The sequence below is a fragment of the Malania oleifera genome, chromosome 11 (genome assembly GCF_029873635.1).
Source record: "Malania oleifera isolate guangnan ecotype guangnan chromosome 11, ASM2987363v1, whole genome shotgun sequence".
NCBI classification, from domain to species: Eukaryota; Viridiplantae; Streptophyta; class Magnoliopsida; order Santalales; family Ximeniaceae; genus Malania; species Malania oleifera.
This window is the reverse complement of record NC_080427.1, coordinates 28,160,127-28,179,792: the sequence shown is the minus strand read 5'-3', so window position 1 is coordinate 28,179,792 and position 19,666 is coordinate 28,160,127. Positions and strand designations below refer to the sequence as shown.

At 33.1% G+C, this 19,666-nt stretch overlaps 1 protein-coding gene across 1 annotated transcript; it reads right to left on the bottom strand.

Moving 5' to 3' along the window:
- Positions 1–16,788: 16,788 nt before the first annotated feature.
- Positions 16,789–17,472, bottom strand: LOC131167439 (secreted RxLR effector protein 161-like). Its single transcript, XM_058126242.1, has one exon. The coding sequence runs from the start codon at positions 17,470–17,472 to the stop codon at positions 16,789–16,791; it is 684 nt and encodes a 227-aa protein (XP_057982225.1).
- Between the last annotated feature and the right edge of the window lie 2,194 nt (positions 17,473–19,666).

Here is a 19,666-nt window from a genome sequence, read left to right as displayed (position 1 = left end):
AGAAGCTAAATTCATATAACCATATTAAAAATATACAATACCAAAGTGCTAAAATGTTCCCAAAATATACATGTATGACTGTTCCCCAAAATACCCTTAACTGGGCTAGGGCTATACAGAAATACTCCAAAAAAATATACTCACTCTCTACTGATAGGGCAGTATTGAAGCCCCTTTACCTACGAGCTTGATTTGCTCGCCTACTTGGATCACCTGAAAAATATTAAAGTAATGGGATGAGACGACGCTCAGTAAGACGAAATATGCTATTGCTAGTATGTGAAAAATGAGTTACAATACTATGAAAATATATTACTATATAATCATGTATCACTGAATTTGTAAATATAATACTAGTAATATAAACCATCACCTTTACCCTGTTGCTTAACATATCTGTACTTTAGGTTTCTACTCAAAATACTTCTAATATATATATTTTCTATCTCTGTAAATCTGTATATACATAGTAATAACTGAAAACTTCCCTGTGGATAAATGTGTGTCATGATTTAACCCCTCATGACAGGGTTGTGCGGCCCGTAGGCGGGATCTACCCTGGTTGGTAGACCAGGATTAACCACTATACTCCATCAGTCTGATCAGTCCTCCTCAACCCATATCTGATAGGGAGCATGTCCACTCGTGGGCTCTATACGATCGATTGTTATACCACGTATTATCTGAATAGGTGGTTGCACTCTATACTGTATGTAGCAACGGTACCGTGCTCTATAAACTGTATCTGTAATGTCCATCAGGGTCTGATACTATATAATACATTTCTATATATAACTATCTGTTTTACCATGATTTTGTAATAAATGTATAAACCATAACGTTGTGATAAACTGTATCTATATCAACTATATTTTTCTGAAATAAACTGTAAAACTGTATGTCATGGTATTCTGTAATTACTACAAAATATATTTACTGTCTGTATAATCTGAAAAACATAACTCTGAAAAATACTATAAAACATGTCTCTGTACTATATCTGTAACGCCCCGAATTCTTAAACCCGGGTCCAGCGCATTATACTTGATAAAATCCTAACATTCCATTATTCCATACATACGCAGCAGAAAATATAAATATAATCTTCATATAACATAATACCATAAAACCGTAATATACCAGAGTCTTCTATTTTCTATCTATAAATCCATAAAAACCATCCAACACCTACATTTCCATATATACATATCCCCTAACATTCTAGTATGTTCACAACATTCTTTTCTCCACAACTTCAAACATAAAGACATAAAACGTAAACATTTCCATTCCCAAAATATTATCAACATATACCCTATTTCTATAGTCCTCAAAAACGGTAAATATCCTCGAGTTCCCTAAGCCCGATCTCGAGGATGTCCTGAAAAAGAAACATTCATATTCGAGTGAGACACATCTCAGTAAGGGAAGAAACATACATATTAAAATAGCGTGTGACCAACATGAGGTATATAGATATCATTTTAACACATTAGCAAATCATTACATAACATTGAAATCGTTTTCTAAACCTAAACATTCACATGCAAAGTTTTATGCACGAGATTACTTAAGAATAGAGATGATTACCAGCCCATACAAGTAGCACCCCTCTGCTATGATACTTAGGTAATCCTAAGGTCACAACTAAAGCATACCAGGGCACTTACCTTACTTAGTAAGCCCTCTACTGTTAGATTAATCTCGTACTCACGCATTCAATAATAGTTTATCGGCAAAGGCCCTAAGGATAGGGAAATCTACCTGCCCATACAAATAGGCTCCCTCTGCCCTAATACGTTATGCAGCTACTGCCACATCTGAAGCTACTAGTGCACTAACCTTTCTCAGCAAGCCTTTAGGCGAAGAGTTCGCCTTACCCAATCATAACATGTGCTACGTACATACATACTTCTAATATCATAATACATCATTCTTTTCTGTCATTATACATTCATACACATTCATTCATGTTCATAACCTAACTTTGCATTTCGTTTCACTTTAAGTGACTCTTTCCCATTTGTATTATTCACGTTTCACATTTCATTTTATTGCATTGTCATTCCATTTTCATTTCATTGCATAACATTTCATTTCATTACTGCATACTACAACTGGTCTTTAGCCATCATTTGTTAGTTTCCACATAGAAATGCGCTAGAATTTGCTATAATTAGTTTTCACATAGAAATGCGCTAGAATCTGCTAATATGACCGTCTTTTAGCTGTCATACATTTACATGGTTGCATTTAACATACACAAGTAACATTGTCCATATCATATTTTATTCATAAGCTTTACTTACTTAACCTACATCTCATATATCTAACATATATTTGCACAGAATCTCATGCCACACCGTTTTAGCAGTAAAATTCATATACATTTCTTACAAAATAAGCCAACTCATAGTTAACATTGATATACTAAAAACACATTTCATTTCTTACCTAATTTCTTAGAAAAATTCCTTTACACTTTCATTCGTTTACTTTCATATATACATAACTATAAAAACATTCCTAGGCTCAGAAAATATAATTTCATGGCTGGCATTTTAAACCTACATATAAACATATATACAAAAATAACACATAATCCATTTTTTATTCATGAAAAACCTGAGTTAATATATAAATTTCCCCCTTACCTGACTTTCAAACTACGTTTGTAGGATCCTCGAACTGATACCCATAGCGTTCACCTGGAGCCTGAATGCAAAAATCCTAACTTAATTAAAATAAATTCCAATTAACTTAAATCTTAAAGAAAATACTTATTTACTATTTCCTAGGCTCCAAATAACAACATTCCTCAAGAAAATCCCAAAATAAATCACTTACCCTAATTTTGGGATGTTTCCCAAACCTCACAACCCAACGATCAGCTCCTACAGCCTAGAAGAGAATGATTCCATAAACCTCATGGTGGTTCCGGATTGTCAAACCAGGCCAAAATCGGCCCGAAATCAAAGAGAGAAGGCTGGAGCTTCGTTTTTAGAGAGAGAGAGAGAGAGAGAGAGAGAGAGAGAGAGAGAGGAGAGAGAGTTTGAGAATTCACACTGAAAATGAAGAAAACCCTTTTTATATGCAGGGCTTCGTCGATGAGACACGTGGGTTCGTTGACGAGGCACTGTAGAGTCTTCATCAACGAGAAGATACCTTAATCGATCAAATTTAGGGTTTCCAAAATTCTCTCTTAGGATTTCTTCGTCGATGAGAAGCATACTTCGTCAACGAGCTTAGAAGGACACTCGTCGACGAATACAGGACATTCATCAATGAGGCCTATTATTTTCTTCTAATTTCTTTCCTTTTTCCTTCATTATCCATTAATCCATTTCATTTATCATATTTTCTAATTATTTAAATTCCCGGATCATTACAATATCTATATTCTCAAGCCACACAATGATTTAAAACATATAATACATAATTGATAAACTATATAAATTTATGCTGTGAATAATAATCCGGTAAAATATACATTTCATACTGGAAATCATTCTAAAACTACCTAGTATAGCATATTTCTCTTACCTGATTTCTGCTAAAATCTCCCTACTGTAATGGGTCCTAGACCTGCAGAGTTCTCCACTCAACATCCTGAAAACCATAAATTTCAAAACAAATTATTACTATTTCTACGTCTACGTCATTTCCTACAACTACTGAAAAACCTAATTTCGAATAAAAAACCTTACCCTAAATCTGTGATGAATTCCAACTTCATCCCACCGACGATCCGCTTCAGCAAACATGGAGAGAACTTCCCCAAGAGCATCATGGTGGCCTCAAATCATCAATCTGGCGGCTAACGGGGCTGAAACCGAAGAAAAATGGGAGAGTAACCGTAAAGAGAGGAGAGAGAGAGAGTCTTCGCTGAAATTTCTGTGTAAAAACTAAGTTTAAGCACTATTTATACTGCGAGATTCGTCGATGAGTCACGTCACCTCGTCGACGAGTCCTGTAGAAAGTTCGTCGACGAATCTGCACCCTTGTCGACAAATTTCAGACTTCCAAAAATCCTTCTCGGTATCTTCTCGTCGACAATACGAGACCTCGTCGATGAGATCTTGAAGAGCCCTCGTCGACGAAACCCCTGTGTTCATCAACGAGGCCTGGAAAATTTCTTGGGTTATTTCCTCCGAAGTGCAATGTCGTTAACGAACGCAAAGTATTCATCGACGAAGTCACCTACCTCCTTCTGTTACTGATTCCATTTCCCTCCCTCTTTATTATTTAAATACCATTATTCTTTGGGTTGTTACACTAGGAGCTTGTTTCAATCCATACAAATCTTTTGTTAACTTGAATAAATGATTTAAATTTTTCGTGTCTTCAAAACCTGGATGTTGTTTAACATAAACTTCTTCATTTATATATCCATTTAAGAACGCATTTTTTACATCCATTTGGTATAGTTTAAAATCCCTTTGGGCTGCATAGGCTAGGAGCATCCTTATTGCTTCCATTCTTGCTATGGGTGCAAAGGTTTCTTCATAATTGATACCTTCTTCTTGATTATAGCCTTGTACTACTAACCTAGCTTTGTTTCTAACAACTACCCCATTTTCATCCTTCTTATTTCTAAACACCCATTTAGTTCTTATAATTGAATGTTCTTTGGGTTTAGGTACTAGTTGCCATACTTGACTTCTTTTAAACTGATTTAGTTCTTTTTGCATAGCCATAATCCAAGAATCGTCATTTAAGGTTTCTTCAATGTTCTTGGGTTCATCTTGAGATAAAAATGCATAATGGTTGCATATATTTTTCAAAGATGCTCTACTGGTTACTCCTTTTGATGGTTCTCCAAGAATTTGATCTTTTGAATGACTTTTAACATATTTCCACTCTTTTGGTAGTTCTTGGTTTTCTATGGAGTTTTCATTTGAAGTTTCATTATTGCTTTCTTCTTTTATTTCAAGGTTTTCTTCTTTTTGTGAGATATCTTCCCTTTCATCATTCTTAATTTCTTTGACATAGTGATTTGATTCATCAAAAGTTATATGTATGGATTCAACGATAATAAATGTTCTTTTATTATAAACCCTATAGATTTTACTATTTGTGGAATATCCTAAGAAGATACCTTCATCAGATTTTGCATCAAATTTACCTAAATCATCTTTATTATTGAGAATAAAGCATTTTCATCCAAATACATGGAAGTAAGCTATGTTGGGTCTTCTACCTTTCCATAGTTCATAAGGTGTTTTATCTAGTATTGATCTAATAGATACCCTATTTATGACATAACAAGCTGTATTTACAACTTCAGCCCAAAAGTACTTAGGTAAATCATTCTCATTTAACATGATTCTTACCATCTCTTGAAGGGTTCTATTTTTTCTTTCAACTACTCCATTTTATTGTGGAGTCCTAGGTGCTGAAAAGTTATAGTTTATACCATGATCATCACAAAATTTATCGACATCTTTGTTTTTGAACTCTCTACCTTGATTACTTCTAAAGTTAGTTACATTATAGCCTTTTTCATTTTGTAGTTTCTTGCATAGAGTTATTAACATTTTACAAGCTTCATCTTTATTTGCTAAGAACAATACCCAAGTATATCTTGAATAATCATCTACAATCACAAATGAATATTGTTTGCCTCCTAAGCTTTGGGTTCTAGTAGGACCAAATAAGTCTATGTGCTAGAGTTCTAAAGGTTTACTAGTTGATATGTACTTCTTCTTTTTGAAACTTGTTTTGACTTGTTTTCCTTTTTGGCATGCCTCACAGATTTTATCTTTTATAAATTTTGTATTTGGTAATCATTTTACTAAATTTTTCTTAGATAGTTTAGATAATAGATTCATGCTTGCATGTCCTAGTTTCCTATGGCAAAGCCAACTAGTTTCATTTATGGCAGTCAAACGAGTCACATTTTGATTAACTAAATATCAAGATTTATACAATATACATTATTTACCCTATGAGCTGTGAATAAGGTTTCATCATTCATAGGATTTTAAATCATGCATTTGTCTTTCTTAAAAATTATTTCAAAACCTTTGTCACTTAATTGACTAGTACTCAAAAGATTATGTTTTAAAATATCTACCAACAACACATTATCAATTGTAAGAGAGGGTTTTTTACCTATTTTTCTAATGCCAACAATTTTACCTTTGGCATTGTCACCGAAGGTCACGTATCCCCCATCTTTTTGTTTTAGTGTGGTGAACTTGGTCCTATCTCCGGTCTTGTGTCTTGAACACCCACTGTCCAAGTACCACTTTGCCCTTGATGGTGTTGTCCAAAAGCACACCTACAATGAAGGATTTATGGTGTTAGTTTTTGGAACCCAAATTTTCTTTATTTTCTTTGAATTATTTCTAGTTCCATTGTTTACTTTCCATTCATTTTGAACCTTAACATATTTCCTTTTTAGAGGGCAATTAAACATCACATGTCCTTTATTCTTGCACATGTAGCAAGTAGTATTTTCATGTATATTGCATAGTACTTTGCTTCTTTAACGAAATATCCCATGAATAACTTCTTACTTCTTTTATTTGTTTTTCCATTATATCATATTCCTTCTCTATTTCCATGTAATTTTTGTTGCCCAATCATCTTTTCAAAATTTTCTTTACCTTTGGTAAAGTTATATATGATTTTCTCTTTATCTTCTATTAACTTCTTAAGTTCAATTATTTCTAAATCCTTTTTATTTTGATCATCTACTTGTATTATGACTATTTCTTGAGTCAAATCTTTTATTTTTTCTTCTAACTTTTCGATATAAGATTCTTTCTCCTTTTCAATGGATTTAGAACATTCAAGTTGTTTCATTAGTTTTTCATTTTGTTCTTTCAAGTTTATGTTTCTTTTGGAGACTTTGATAAACCTTTTATGCAAAGTAAATAACTCAGCTTGTAGTTCTTTATAGGAGGGCAAGCTATCGCAAGATTCATCATAAGATTCGTCACTAGATTCCGTTGATGAGGAGTAATAAGAACTTACCTCTTCATTATTTTCCATGAAGCACATATTTGCTATCTCTTGTCCGCTTGACTCTTTCTCCATTTCTCTTGAGCTTGAATCATCCTATGAAGCTTTCATGGCTTCCTTCTTCTTCTTTTTATCCTTCTTGAGTAATGGACAGTTCAGCTTGATGTGTCCTGGTTTCTTGCAATGATAACATGTAGGAGGATCATTTTTACTTTTGTTTTCTTTCCTACTAGTTTCCCCTTTTTCAGATTTCTTTTTACTAAACTTTCTAGGGAACTTTTTATTTCTCTTATAGAACTTGTCAAGTCTTTTAGTGATGAATGCTAATTCATCTTGGTCTAGATCACTAGATTAACTTTCATCTTCACTTGAGCTTTCACTAGCTACTTTTAAGGCAATGGACTTTTTGTGCTTAGGTTCAGGGTTTCTTTCTTTTCATGTAATTTCATACTTGAGTAGTGAACCTATAAGTTCATCTAGTGAGGTAGTTTTAAGGTTCCTACCTTCAGTGATTGCAATTGCTTTTGGTTCCCATATGGAGGGAAGGCCTCTTAGTATTTTCCGAATCATTTTATAGGTGGTATAGGTCTTTCCTAAGGCGCTTAAAGAATTTATTATGTGAGTAAATCTAGTATACATACTAGTGATTGTTTCATCCAGACTCATTTTGAAGGCTTCATACTTATTGATTAGCATGTCAATCCTATTGTCTCTAACATCTACCGTTTCCTTGTAAGTGACCTCTAACTTGTCCCAAATTTCTTTGGCCATTTTGCAAGCCATGACTCTATTAAATTCATTAGCATCTAAAGCATAATACAAGGCACTTATGGCACTTGAATTTATTTGTAGCATTTTATAGTATATATTGGTCAAGTCCTTTTTCTCTTTAGGAATTTGTTTTCCATCCACTATTTTTGTAGGAATTAAATCTCCATCCATAACAACTTCCCAAGCTTTCCAATCCATGTGTTGAAGATAAATTTGCATTCATTTTTTCCAAAAAGTGCAGTTATGTTCGCAAAAGATAGGTGGACGAGTTGAGGATTGGCCCTCTCCGAAGCGAGATACTCTTAAGTTTGCCATTTGATCTTTTTATAGCTTCTTGTTAAGATTTACTATAACTAAGATCTGATACCAATTGAAAATAGGACATATTTCCCAAGAGGGGGGGGTGAATAAGGTTTTAAAAATTTTATGTTCCTTTTGAAAGCTTTTGTATTATAACAATAACCACAATCCAAACATAATCACAAAATATGTGTAAAATAATCAATTCAAATCAACCACAATCAAAACGAAATATCCAATCACTTGATTCTTGTAACAATAGCCCTGTAGTGATATATGTAATGCTTGCTAGATTTGAATAAGCCCTGTGTTAAAATTCTCAATCACACTTCTTCCCAATGTTCAGATTTTAAATAAACTTTCAGTTTAATAAGTTTAGGATGATCAACCAACGTAATCCTTTTCAATTTCCGCAATCAATGTTGATCAAACCAAAACAAATTATCTTCCAGTCTATTTAACAACCAAACACTCATAATTCAGAAATTATAAAGCATCCACGTAGTTTTTAAAGTTTACTGAAAAGTAAAGAGTAGGGAAGAGAGAGAGGGGGGGGAAAACAAGGTTTTACGAGGTTCGGCTTATACCTAGCCTGCGCCCTTACCTTTGGCAAACCACCAAAGGATTCACTAGGTCAGTTCCTTTTCCAGGCGAAACAACACCGTTTACAACACTCCTTCGATTAGGCTAGAGCCCGCCTCTCCAAACGATATACCCCTTCGGTCCAACGATTCAACACTCGAACCGTCAATTAATCTTCTAAAGAGATTTTTAAACAAGATGTACAAGAATTGCTCCTAAAAGAATTGATTAGTACAGTTCGAAACTATATAATTCAATGTAATTCACAATATGAAATTCAGATTGAAGCTCCAGAAGTATTTCATCGTATGATTCTTTCAATGGATGGAAGAGATAGGATTTGTAGCACAATATCAGTGAGTGAGAATCAGCAAGACTTTAGTAAACTTCGTGCAAGTTGAGAGCGAGAGAGAGTCTCGAGATTTTGAAAGCAATTGAGAGAGATTTTGAATGCTAAATTGAATTCTTGGTAATTAAATCAATTTAACTTGGGTGTATTTATAGATATAGAAAAGTAGCTAACTTGTTCCCCAAGTTTCCTTGGAGTAGGGTCCAAGATTTAAATAAGCTTGAGCCTCAAGTAATTGAATATTTCAAAATATATCTGTTATGCATTTTAAATTTTGCCGTGTGATAATTGACATGTGTGGTGATTTGTGCAGCCGCGTAGTGATTTGACATACTAAAATACAGGCGATAGGTGGCAGTCGCCTGTCAAACAGGGGAGTTCCAGCGCTATCACTGAAACAACTGGGTTTTTAAAGATAAGCAAAGGGGTGACAGTTGATTTGTAAAAACACCAATCAGCGTCTCAAAATTTACTAACTGCCACTCGCCTAAGTCTAGGACAATTAATTATGCAATTTCTGTCTATCATTTTAAAACTCTTTAACATGGCTGATGATTGTCCACGGGCTGGTCAGTCGACTGTCAAGCATTGTTTGTTTATTTTAAAGTATTTTGTTCTCTCTCTTCTCTTGTTATTTAATCTTGGAATATCAAATTTGTTTTTCTTTGGAAATATGTTCCAAGACTCTTAAAAACCATGTGTTCTAGAATCCTATTTGCCGAATGAGCTTTCAAATGAAATTAATACGTGAACTATTTTGAAGTAGTTACAATGTATCTCCTATTGACTGATTGACTTTTTATATCTTTGCGGGAGTAATTGATCACTTTCAATCTTCTTGAAGCTTTCCTTATGGATCTTTAATTTGATAGGAGCCTTCCCATGTACCTTGATCCTTTTGGCTTTCTAAGATATGATCATTTTGAGGTATAAGCTCATTTGATCCTTGATCTTTGACATAAACTTTCAGAATTGTCATTTTATCATCTGAAATCCACTTTGCCTTCATTAACTGAAATATCACCACTTTGAAGCAAATTAGATAGTCTTACTATGTTATCATCAAAATCAAGAGTCGTAAGCCTAGTTAAGCCAACACATTTTATGCATAGTCGTGCATGCATAGTCATTTCCAATGGGCCCTTACTTACATTTAAGTTGCTTGCAAAAATAAGGTGTCAAGGTGGTAAAGCTAAAATCTGGGGTTCCAACATTGAGTAAAACAAGGAAATCTCTCTACATTCTTATAATACTAGATGGACGGTTAGGATCATGGGAGAGCATTTGGTAAACTGCATAAGAGGACTTGAGCAAAGTCATGACGAGATCCGTCAAGATGTTTGGGTGATTAAAGATCAAATGAATAAGTTAGTGGATATACACACTACTGTGAGCAAGGGGAAACTATGCAATCTCTAGAACCTGAAGTTGAAGAAGATCCGCTATTTCCACCAAGATTTACTCCTGTTAGTAAGCATTCGTACGTCATCATAACCAGTGGATTTGTCAACTAGCTGGAGACCAAGCTCGCACCCGTTTATCCCAATGGTACCGTTCCCAAGATTTTAATCGATGGGGAATGCCCAAGCACCACTAATCATACATCTTGATATCAAAGGAATGGGAATAGCGAAGGAAATGACTAAAGTGCAGACCCTTAGTTTGGAAGTGAAGCATAAATATGAATTATTGGAAGAATGTTTGTGAGCTATAAAGGGAACAAGTATGTTTAGTTTGGTGGAGGCATTTAATCTGTGTTTAGTGCTCAATGTGATTTTACCTCCGAAGTTCAAAGTCCCACATTTTGAGAAGTTTAGTGGGTCCAAATCTCAATTAACTAATTTAAGGATGTATTGTCAAAAAATGGTTGTGTATTCTGATAATGATAAACTGCCCATCCATGATATTGTATCCAAGATAACTTGATTGTGGCAACTATAAGATGGTACATTCAGCTGGACCGAGCAAAGATTCACACTTGGAATGATCTAGCTCATGCTTTCATTACCCAATGTAGGCATATGATTAAGATTGTTTTAGACAGGTTGACTTTGCAGAATATGAAGAAGAGGACGAGTGAATCATTTAAAGAATATGCCTATACTGGGTAATGAAAGCATGAGCTATATTGGTTAATCAAATTGCCCAACATTTTGATCCATATAACATAGCTGGTCTTAGACCTTACCCCATAATTTTAACTTTCCCAAAGTATTCAATCTATTGAAAGCTACAAGCACCAAGTGTTTTAATTAATTCAATTATTTATTAATTTATTTTTATTTATTTATATCCTTATTTGATATTATAATTCTATATATAGACATAAATTGAAACCAATTTTTTAAGTCATATGAGGATAAAGCTTCCTATACGTTTCTATGGAGTATTACTCATCTATCCTAATGAGTTTTCTATCAAATTGTTGCAATTGAAGCTCAATCTTGGACCTAAACCAGACTATTTTGTATTAGCTCATCTTTGGATTTTTAATTTTAGTGTAATTGCAAGTTGAATTAAAAGTAAATTTTTCTTTAGAAGAATTTTTCCAAAGAATAGTGTCCTCTTTGTCAAAGTTTGGGGTGAAGAAAATCAAATTCTTGAAACTTTCAACCCTGTTTGAAATCCTTCTTGCCCATTAAAGAGTATAATTGATTATAATATCACTAAGTATGACATCAAGCTGAATTCCAAGATCAAAAAAGTGAAGAAAATTTTTATGAGTAAAAATAAAATTTTTAATTGTGTTATATAGGGTAATGGTGTCGATAAAAATTGTTAGCCTTGGTGACTTCATAATCATATTTAATGTGTTTTGATGATATTAACCTATTTGTGGTTCCTAGTGTATCCATATTTTCATATCATGTTAAGCACGGGTACAAGTGACAAATACATGAAGTACTGGATCAAAGGCAAAGATTAGACCGAGTTGACATTTGAATAGGAAAGATCAAAAGGACATACTCATTCGGAATGGACTCGAGCACATACAAGAAAGCTTAATGTAGAATTAATGTAATAAGGAGTGTTTGAGGTAGTATATTTTTGTAACTCTTACAGTTTTGTTTCATGCATGATTTCTGAGTAAGAGTTGAACAATTCGCACATGCATACTAGGACACATGAGTATATAGGATTTCACTAAGTCATAAATTCAACACTTATGGTTTTCAAAGATAAAAACAAAGAGGTTGACAAAAGAATCCTATACTCAAATATGTTTTAATAAGGGACAAGTTTTTAATATATTTGTTTTATGAACATTTGCAAACTTAGTCCCAGTTTTGTCAAAATAAGTTTTATGTCCTAAAGCCTCAAGAAAGTCAAGTATATTTTTATAAAGGACATAGTAGCATATAAGATATCAAAATGAGCTTTCAATGTGTTTTCATAAACAAGATATCTTATACTCAAAGGGAAACTCATTTGGACAAGTATAAATCTTCATTAAACTTAATATATTTCATATACTTTTTTCCAAAAAAGTTCTAAGTCATAAAAAGGCTTATTAAGCATGAAAAATAGAGCATTAGTCGACTAATAGGGTGTATTCGTCGGCTCATTAATCCAGTAAGCCTAATTGAGTTTCTGCCCAATTGAATCATCGACGAATAGGCATGAATCATTGACGAATGGGGGAGACTCGTTGATGAATGAGTTTGACTCTTCCACGAATTTTTCTAGTAGCTAAAACAAGCTTTCAACTTAGGTGACTCGTCGACGAAAAGGCATGATTCGTAGACAACTTGGGGTGACTCGTCAACAATTGGGGTAGACTCGTCGACGATTAACATCAAGACCTAAACACTAATGGCTTGAAAACAGCTAGTTCTCAAGCAAATCATTTGGGATTTGCTCCCAAGGGTTAGATAATGGTTAGCTTGGGTTTGTGGCTATAAATACAAGTCTATAAACTTGATTAAAGAAGTTTTTGAGGGTTTACAAGTTTTTAGTGAAAAACATATCTTAAACATCAACCCTAAGAACTTTGCATTTTAGTTCATATTCACAAGTGGTCAATTTCTCTCTTGCTCTCCAATTTTGTTTGATTCATTACTTGAGAAAATAGTGTGAGATTTGATTTGAATTTGATATCAACTCAATAAGGAGAATTTTATTGTAATCATCTTCTTGTTGCAAAAGGTTCTTTGAGAACCAAGTTGTAAGGTTCTTTGTGAACCATTTGGTGAAGGTTATTGGTGAACCAATTTGTAAGGCTTCTTGGTGAATCTTGCAGCTCTTGGTGAGCGGTGAGATTCAGTCTCGTGTGAAGGCTCTTGGTGAGCGTTGAGGGATTGGTTCTCTCATTGTAAGGCTTCTACGCCGATGAAGGAGTTTATAGTGGATTGTGGAACCTTGAGTTGGTCTCAAGGCGTGGACGTAGGCTTTGTGTCAAACCACGTTAAAATATCTGTGTCTCTACTCTTGATTATTTGTCTTGTGTATGATTTACATTTCATATATTGTGATATAATTGCTTGTATCTTGTCAAGAATTTTATTTTGTAGAGAAAAGTGAAAATACGCGAACGAGTCCATTCACCCCCCCCTCTAAATTCTACACCAGGATCGACAAAAATACGAAAAAGAGTCCTTTTTTTTTTTGTTTTAAATATTTTCTCACTTCATTGAAATAAAAAGAAAAATTTTCCAATCTTTGTTATATAAGCCTCGAACAAAATGGGGTGTCTACAGTTTGTACTATAATACAAATTTTAGATCATTAATTTAAATTTTAATGATTTAAGACAGCACTTGATACTTTTGTATTACATTTCATTCAAATCTATATAAATATAAATTGAAAAGTTAAAAATTCAAATGCTCAATCATAAAGTAAACATAATAATATTTATCACGTGGGATTTACTTAGATTGTTGTTGAATTAAAGCACCATGAATGGCAACTAACATATCTAGTTATTAAAATTTGTGCCATTGTGAGTGTAATAGTAGCAAGAAAAGTTGACTCCCTTTTCACAAACATCCAAAATTCAAGAGAGCTCATAATTAATAAGAATAGGAATGGGAATGCGTTGCTTTGCATTCCTATTATCTTACATTATAAAATATTTTGGCACTACCTTTTTAATTTCTCCTTCATTCATCATTCTCTTGCTTAATTCTCCTTTTTTTATACTTAATTTCCCTCTACATTAACCCATACTTTATTTTTCTCTTTTTTGTTTTTTTTTTTTTTTTTTTTGTTGGTGTTTTTTTTCTTTTTTTTTTTGTGTCTGTGTTATTTCACACATGCTTCTCTCATGAATTGCTTAAATTTAAGATCAATTGCTTAAATTTAGGATTAAGATCCCAAAATAAAATATAGAAAACAAAGTTTAGCCAATCCAATTTCTTATTTGTATTGTGTCCATTTATCAGAAATGTTAAGAATGTGTAATCACCATGGACAAAATCATAGAATTCATTGCTTTTCAGTAATGCTCAACTTGAGCACCTCTAAAATTATAAAGTTATTTTTCTTTAAAAGTTTAAAAATTATGTATTAGGAAGATATTATCATATAGGAAGGTTTAGACTTTAATTTTATAAAATATCTTTTATGGGAGTCATGATCTAGGAATGTGACAAAATAGGTAATATATTTGGTCAAGAACATATATTTGGTATCGGAACCATTATGAGGGTACTGTAGTGTAGTAGATTTTACATAGAGGCTTTCACAAAGATGTCAGAGATCATATAGGAAAGGCTGCCACAATCCACACCGTGCCTATACTAAAGTGATCTTGGCCAGAGAAAGATCATTTAAGTTCTCACCTTGTCAATCATCTTTATGGGGCAAAACCATGAGACTCGATGAACCAGAGCCCAAAAAAACAACACTTGTTAGAGTTAGGTCAAAACCTTTACCCATAGCATTGGTGCCAGTGCTTTTTGGTATTTTAATAATTCACGACATAATGGACAAAAAAATTATTTAAAATAATCCTATATCACTTAATTATATTAATGTTATGATTACATGGTTGGATTTGAGTAGATGGGGTTATAATTTTTTAGTTGACGTTAAATTTTGTCATTTAAAAGGAATACGCCAAATTGATTGAATGCCCAAAATGTCTTTGATTTTGTGCACTATATATGTAAGAGTCAAAAACACGTAAAAAGGAAAAAAAAAAAAAAAAAACTATGCATGCTTTGTCTTTGTTTCAAACTTGTGTATATGATATTGGTTAGTATGCATGCCTTTTTTTTTTAAGTTAAGTACTCATATATAGTATGCGCTTTTGTCCAGTCTTAAGTGGTAAGGGCGACTTGTGACTTTGGTGACCCCAAGGTCATGGGTTCAATTCTCCCTTGAGAGTTCATCCCGATAAATTACCAAGAGTACGTCAATGGACGGGGGGTTTCACCCCCCGGATTTGCTATCGCATCATAGTATCCAAAGTGGCGCGATGGTGACTGTAGTTATCTATATAACATGCACTTTTAAGAACTATTCAAATATGAATCATTCATTCTATTTCATTGTCTTTTTTTTTTTCTTTCTGTTTGTTTTTTAATCTCCAAACGAGAAGGGCAAATTATTTCATCATTCCTTTTTTTCACCTTCAATCATATCCCTTAGGTCTTGAACTTTTCATAAAAGAGGTCAAGCAATGAACCAAAGCACCTAAAATACAATTCATGTTAAATGATAAATTTTAGATCCATTGAATTGCACTGCATCCAGTGCATCTAGAATATATATATATATATATTTCTTTAGAGAAGAGATATACAAAAGTAAAATTTTATTAGTGGAGATATTTTTAGGTTGTGCTAAAGAATAAATTGCGCGTTTTTCTTATATCCCACTTAACAATAACAATTGTTTTAAATACTTTCACTTTCCTTCATAATTAACCGTCATATTTTCTTTGGGCTTGAGGATTTTCTATGAGAAGCGGAAAGAAAAAGAAAACAAGAATGAAATTCATTCTCCATTAATTTATTTTCTCTATATACCAAATATTATTAAAAATAAAATTATCTTAATATTAAAAATGAAGAAATTTTAAAAAGTAAATTTAAAATTTTTATTATTAATTTACTATCTATTTTATTTCTTGTAAGTTTAAACATAATTTTAAGATCTTCGAAACTCATAATTTTACAATCATTAACGTTAAAATAAAACATAACTTGATCCATAACCTCCAAATATATATATCTCAACTGTATTTCTATCTCACAACCCTTACTCTTCCTTATACTTCAGCTTAATTTGATAGATATATTTAGCATAAGCATCATTGGTTGAGATTGGACCAACCCCTAACCTCTATTTTATAATCACTTCCATCAAGTGATTAATAATGTATCACAATTATATCATAATTATAAACTTCTCATATTATGAGATGTCATTATAGTTTTACAAAATTCTGAGATCATTAATCAGAAAACATAATTACAATTATGATAACAATATTTTATTTAAAGACCTTTCATATTACCTCAACAAATATGATTATAATTTTATTTAAGGCAATTAATGTCTTACATTCTCCAACTTGGCTCAAGTGAAATTACTTAACGTAGCTAATCATACTGCACATACATTCGTTATCATGAATAAGTAGAAAACTTGTAAGAGTCATGGCGGTTTCATATGATTAACATAGTTCTTTCCATGCACTAGAATGCTAGTTCTACTACACATAATGATTTTTTACTTAAGAGGCATACATTAGGTCCAAATTTAATCATGTTATCATTATTCCATAACAATTATGTATACAAAATGGAAAACATAAATAACAGAAACATTTTCATTATCGAGCTCAAATATCAATTGAACAACATACATTAAGATTCAATAATGCCCATCTTTTCAACATGACCAATAAATGTTTTGGGCGGCAATCCTTTCATCAAAGGATCAGCTATCATACAATCGGTACTAATATGTTCAATTGACACTTTTTGTTTCTGAACGTCTTCTTTAACAACAAAGTATTTCAATTCCATATGTTTAACACCCTTGGAATACTTATCATTCTTAGAGAAGAAGATAGTTGCGGAATTATCACAATAAATTTTCAGCGACTTGGCGATACTGTCGACTATTCCAAGTCCTGAAATAAAGTTCTGCAACCAATTAGCCTGAACTGTAGCCTCAACGCAAGCTACAAATTCAGCTTCCATAGTGGATGTAGCAATTATTGACTGCTTCACACTCTTCCATGAAATTGCTCCTCCGGCTAGCAAGTATACATAGCCAAAAGTGGACTTTCTAGTGTCCACGCATCCAGCAAAATCAGAATCTGAATATCCAACCACCTCAAGATGATCAAACCTTCGAAACATAAGCTTGTAATCTTTCGTTCCTTGCAAGTATCTTAGAAATTTCTTTGTAGCCTTCCAGTGAATCATTCCTGGATTACTTTGATATCTACCGAGCATTCCAACTGCAAAGCTAATGTCAAGCCTTGTGCACGTTTGAGCGTACATCAAGCTCCTAACAACAAATGCATAAGGAACATCCTTCATTTGCCTCCGTTCTAGATCATTTTTAGGACGTTGCATGAGACTGAACTTGTCTCCTTTCTAAATTGAAACGGGCGAAGCTGAGCATTTGTCCATGTTAAATCTCTCTAAAAATTTATTTATATGAACTTTCTAAGACAAACCAACTAGTACTTGGGACCAATCTCGAAATATTTCTATTCAGATCACATACTTTGCCTCTCCCATATCTTTCATTTCAAAGTTTTTAGAGAGAAATTCTTTAGTCTCATGTAACAGACCAATTTCATTAGTTGCACGTAAAATATCATCCACATACAAAATTAGGAATATAAACTTACTCCCACTATTCTTCAGATATATACACCGATCAAAAGTGTTTTCTTTAAATCCAAAGGAACCAATGGTATTATTAAACTTAAGATACCATTGTCAAAAAGCTTGTTTAAGATCGTATATTGACTTCTTAAGTTTACACACCAAATTTTCTTTCCCTTCAACTGTAAAACCCAATGGTTGATCCATATAAACATCTTCATCTAAATTCCCATTTAGCAAGGCAGTTTTCACATCCATTTGATGTAACTCTAAATCGTAATGAGCTACTAAAGTCATAATAATTCTGAAAGAATCTTTCTTAGAGACCGTTGAAAAAGTCTCTTTATAATCAATACCATTTTTCTAAGTAAAGCCTTTAGCAACAAGTCTGACCTTGTAACGTTCAAGGTTACCACGAGAGTCTTGTTTGGTTTTAAAAACCCATTTACATCCAACTCTCTTGCAACCTTCTAGAAATTCTACAAGATCCCAGACTTCATTTTGTTCCATAGACTTTAACTCTTCTTTCATGGCATCCATCCATTTATCGGAATTATCACAGCTAATGGCCTGTGAAAACGAAACTAGATCATCTTCAATTCCTAAGTCAAAATCTGACTCTTGAAGATAAATCACATAATCATCTGAGATAGTAGATCTCTTTTCTCTTTGAGATCGTCTTAACGCAACCTCTTGTGATTTTTCTATAATAGGTTTACTTTGAATAGCGGGAGTTGTAATTTCCTTAATTTCCACATTTAATGGAACCATACTCCCACTAGCTTCATCATTCTCAATGAACCTAGCATTTCCAGTTTCAACTATTCTTATGACATGATTACGACAATAAAATATATACCCTTTCGATTTTTCTGGATAACCAATGAAATTACCACTGATTGTTCTTGCATCCAGCTTCTTTTCTTGTGGATTATAAACTTTAATTTCTTCCTGACAACCCCAAACATGCAAGTGTCGTAAACTTGGTTTCCTGCTAGTCCAAAGCTTAAATGGTGTCTTTGGAACTGCCTTACTAGGAACACGGTTTAATACGTACATGACAGTTTTTAAAGCATACATCCACAATGAATTGGATAAACACTTTCTACTTATCATGCTCTTAACCATATCCATCAAATTCCTATTATGCCTTTCTGATACACCATTCTGTTCTGGTGTACCCGGCATTGTGTATTGAGCACAAATACCACGTTTTTCAAGGAATTTAGAAAATGGACCAGGTAGTTGTCCAGTTTCGTTATACCTTCCATAATATTCATGTCCTCTATCATATCTAATAATTTTCAACTTTCTGCCTAATTGACTTTCAACTTCATTTACATAAATCTCCAAAGTATTTACCGCTTGAGATTTATCATGTAGCAAGTAGACATATCTGTAACGCGAAAAATCATCAATAAAGATGATGAAATATCTATCATTACTGAAGGTATTTATGTCAAAGGGTCCATATATATCAGTGTGTATAATTTCTAGAAGCTGAGTACTCCTTGTGGCTCCTTTCTTTGTGTGTCTTGTCTGCTTTCATTTAATATAATCTACACAAATGTCAAGGTCAGTGAAATCTAAATCTGGAAGTATTTCACTCTTTACTAATCTTTCCAGTCTTTCTTTGGAAATATGACCTAACCGTTTATGCCACAAGTAAGCAGATCGTTCATTCACTAAACTTCATTTAGTGCCAATACTATGATGCAAGGTTATAAGTGTTTCAGCATAATGATTATCAAGTTTTAACTTATATAATCCATCACAAATCATACCACAACCAACCATATAGGTATCCTTAAATAAACTGAAACATCCTTTACTAAATTACAAGTGTAACCAGAAACATCCAATTTAGATAATGAAACTAAATTCCTAGAAATACTAGGAA

Bases quoted from the DNA above. Each gene is read 5' to 3' on its own strand.
- LOC131167439 (XM_058126242.1), bottom strand. From the start codon at position 17,472: ATGAAGGATGTTCCTTATGCATTTGTTGTTAGGAGCTTGATGTACGCT.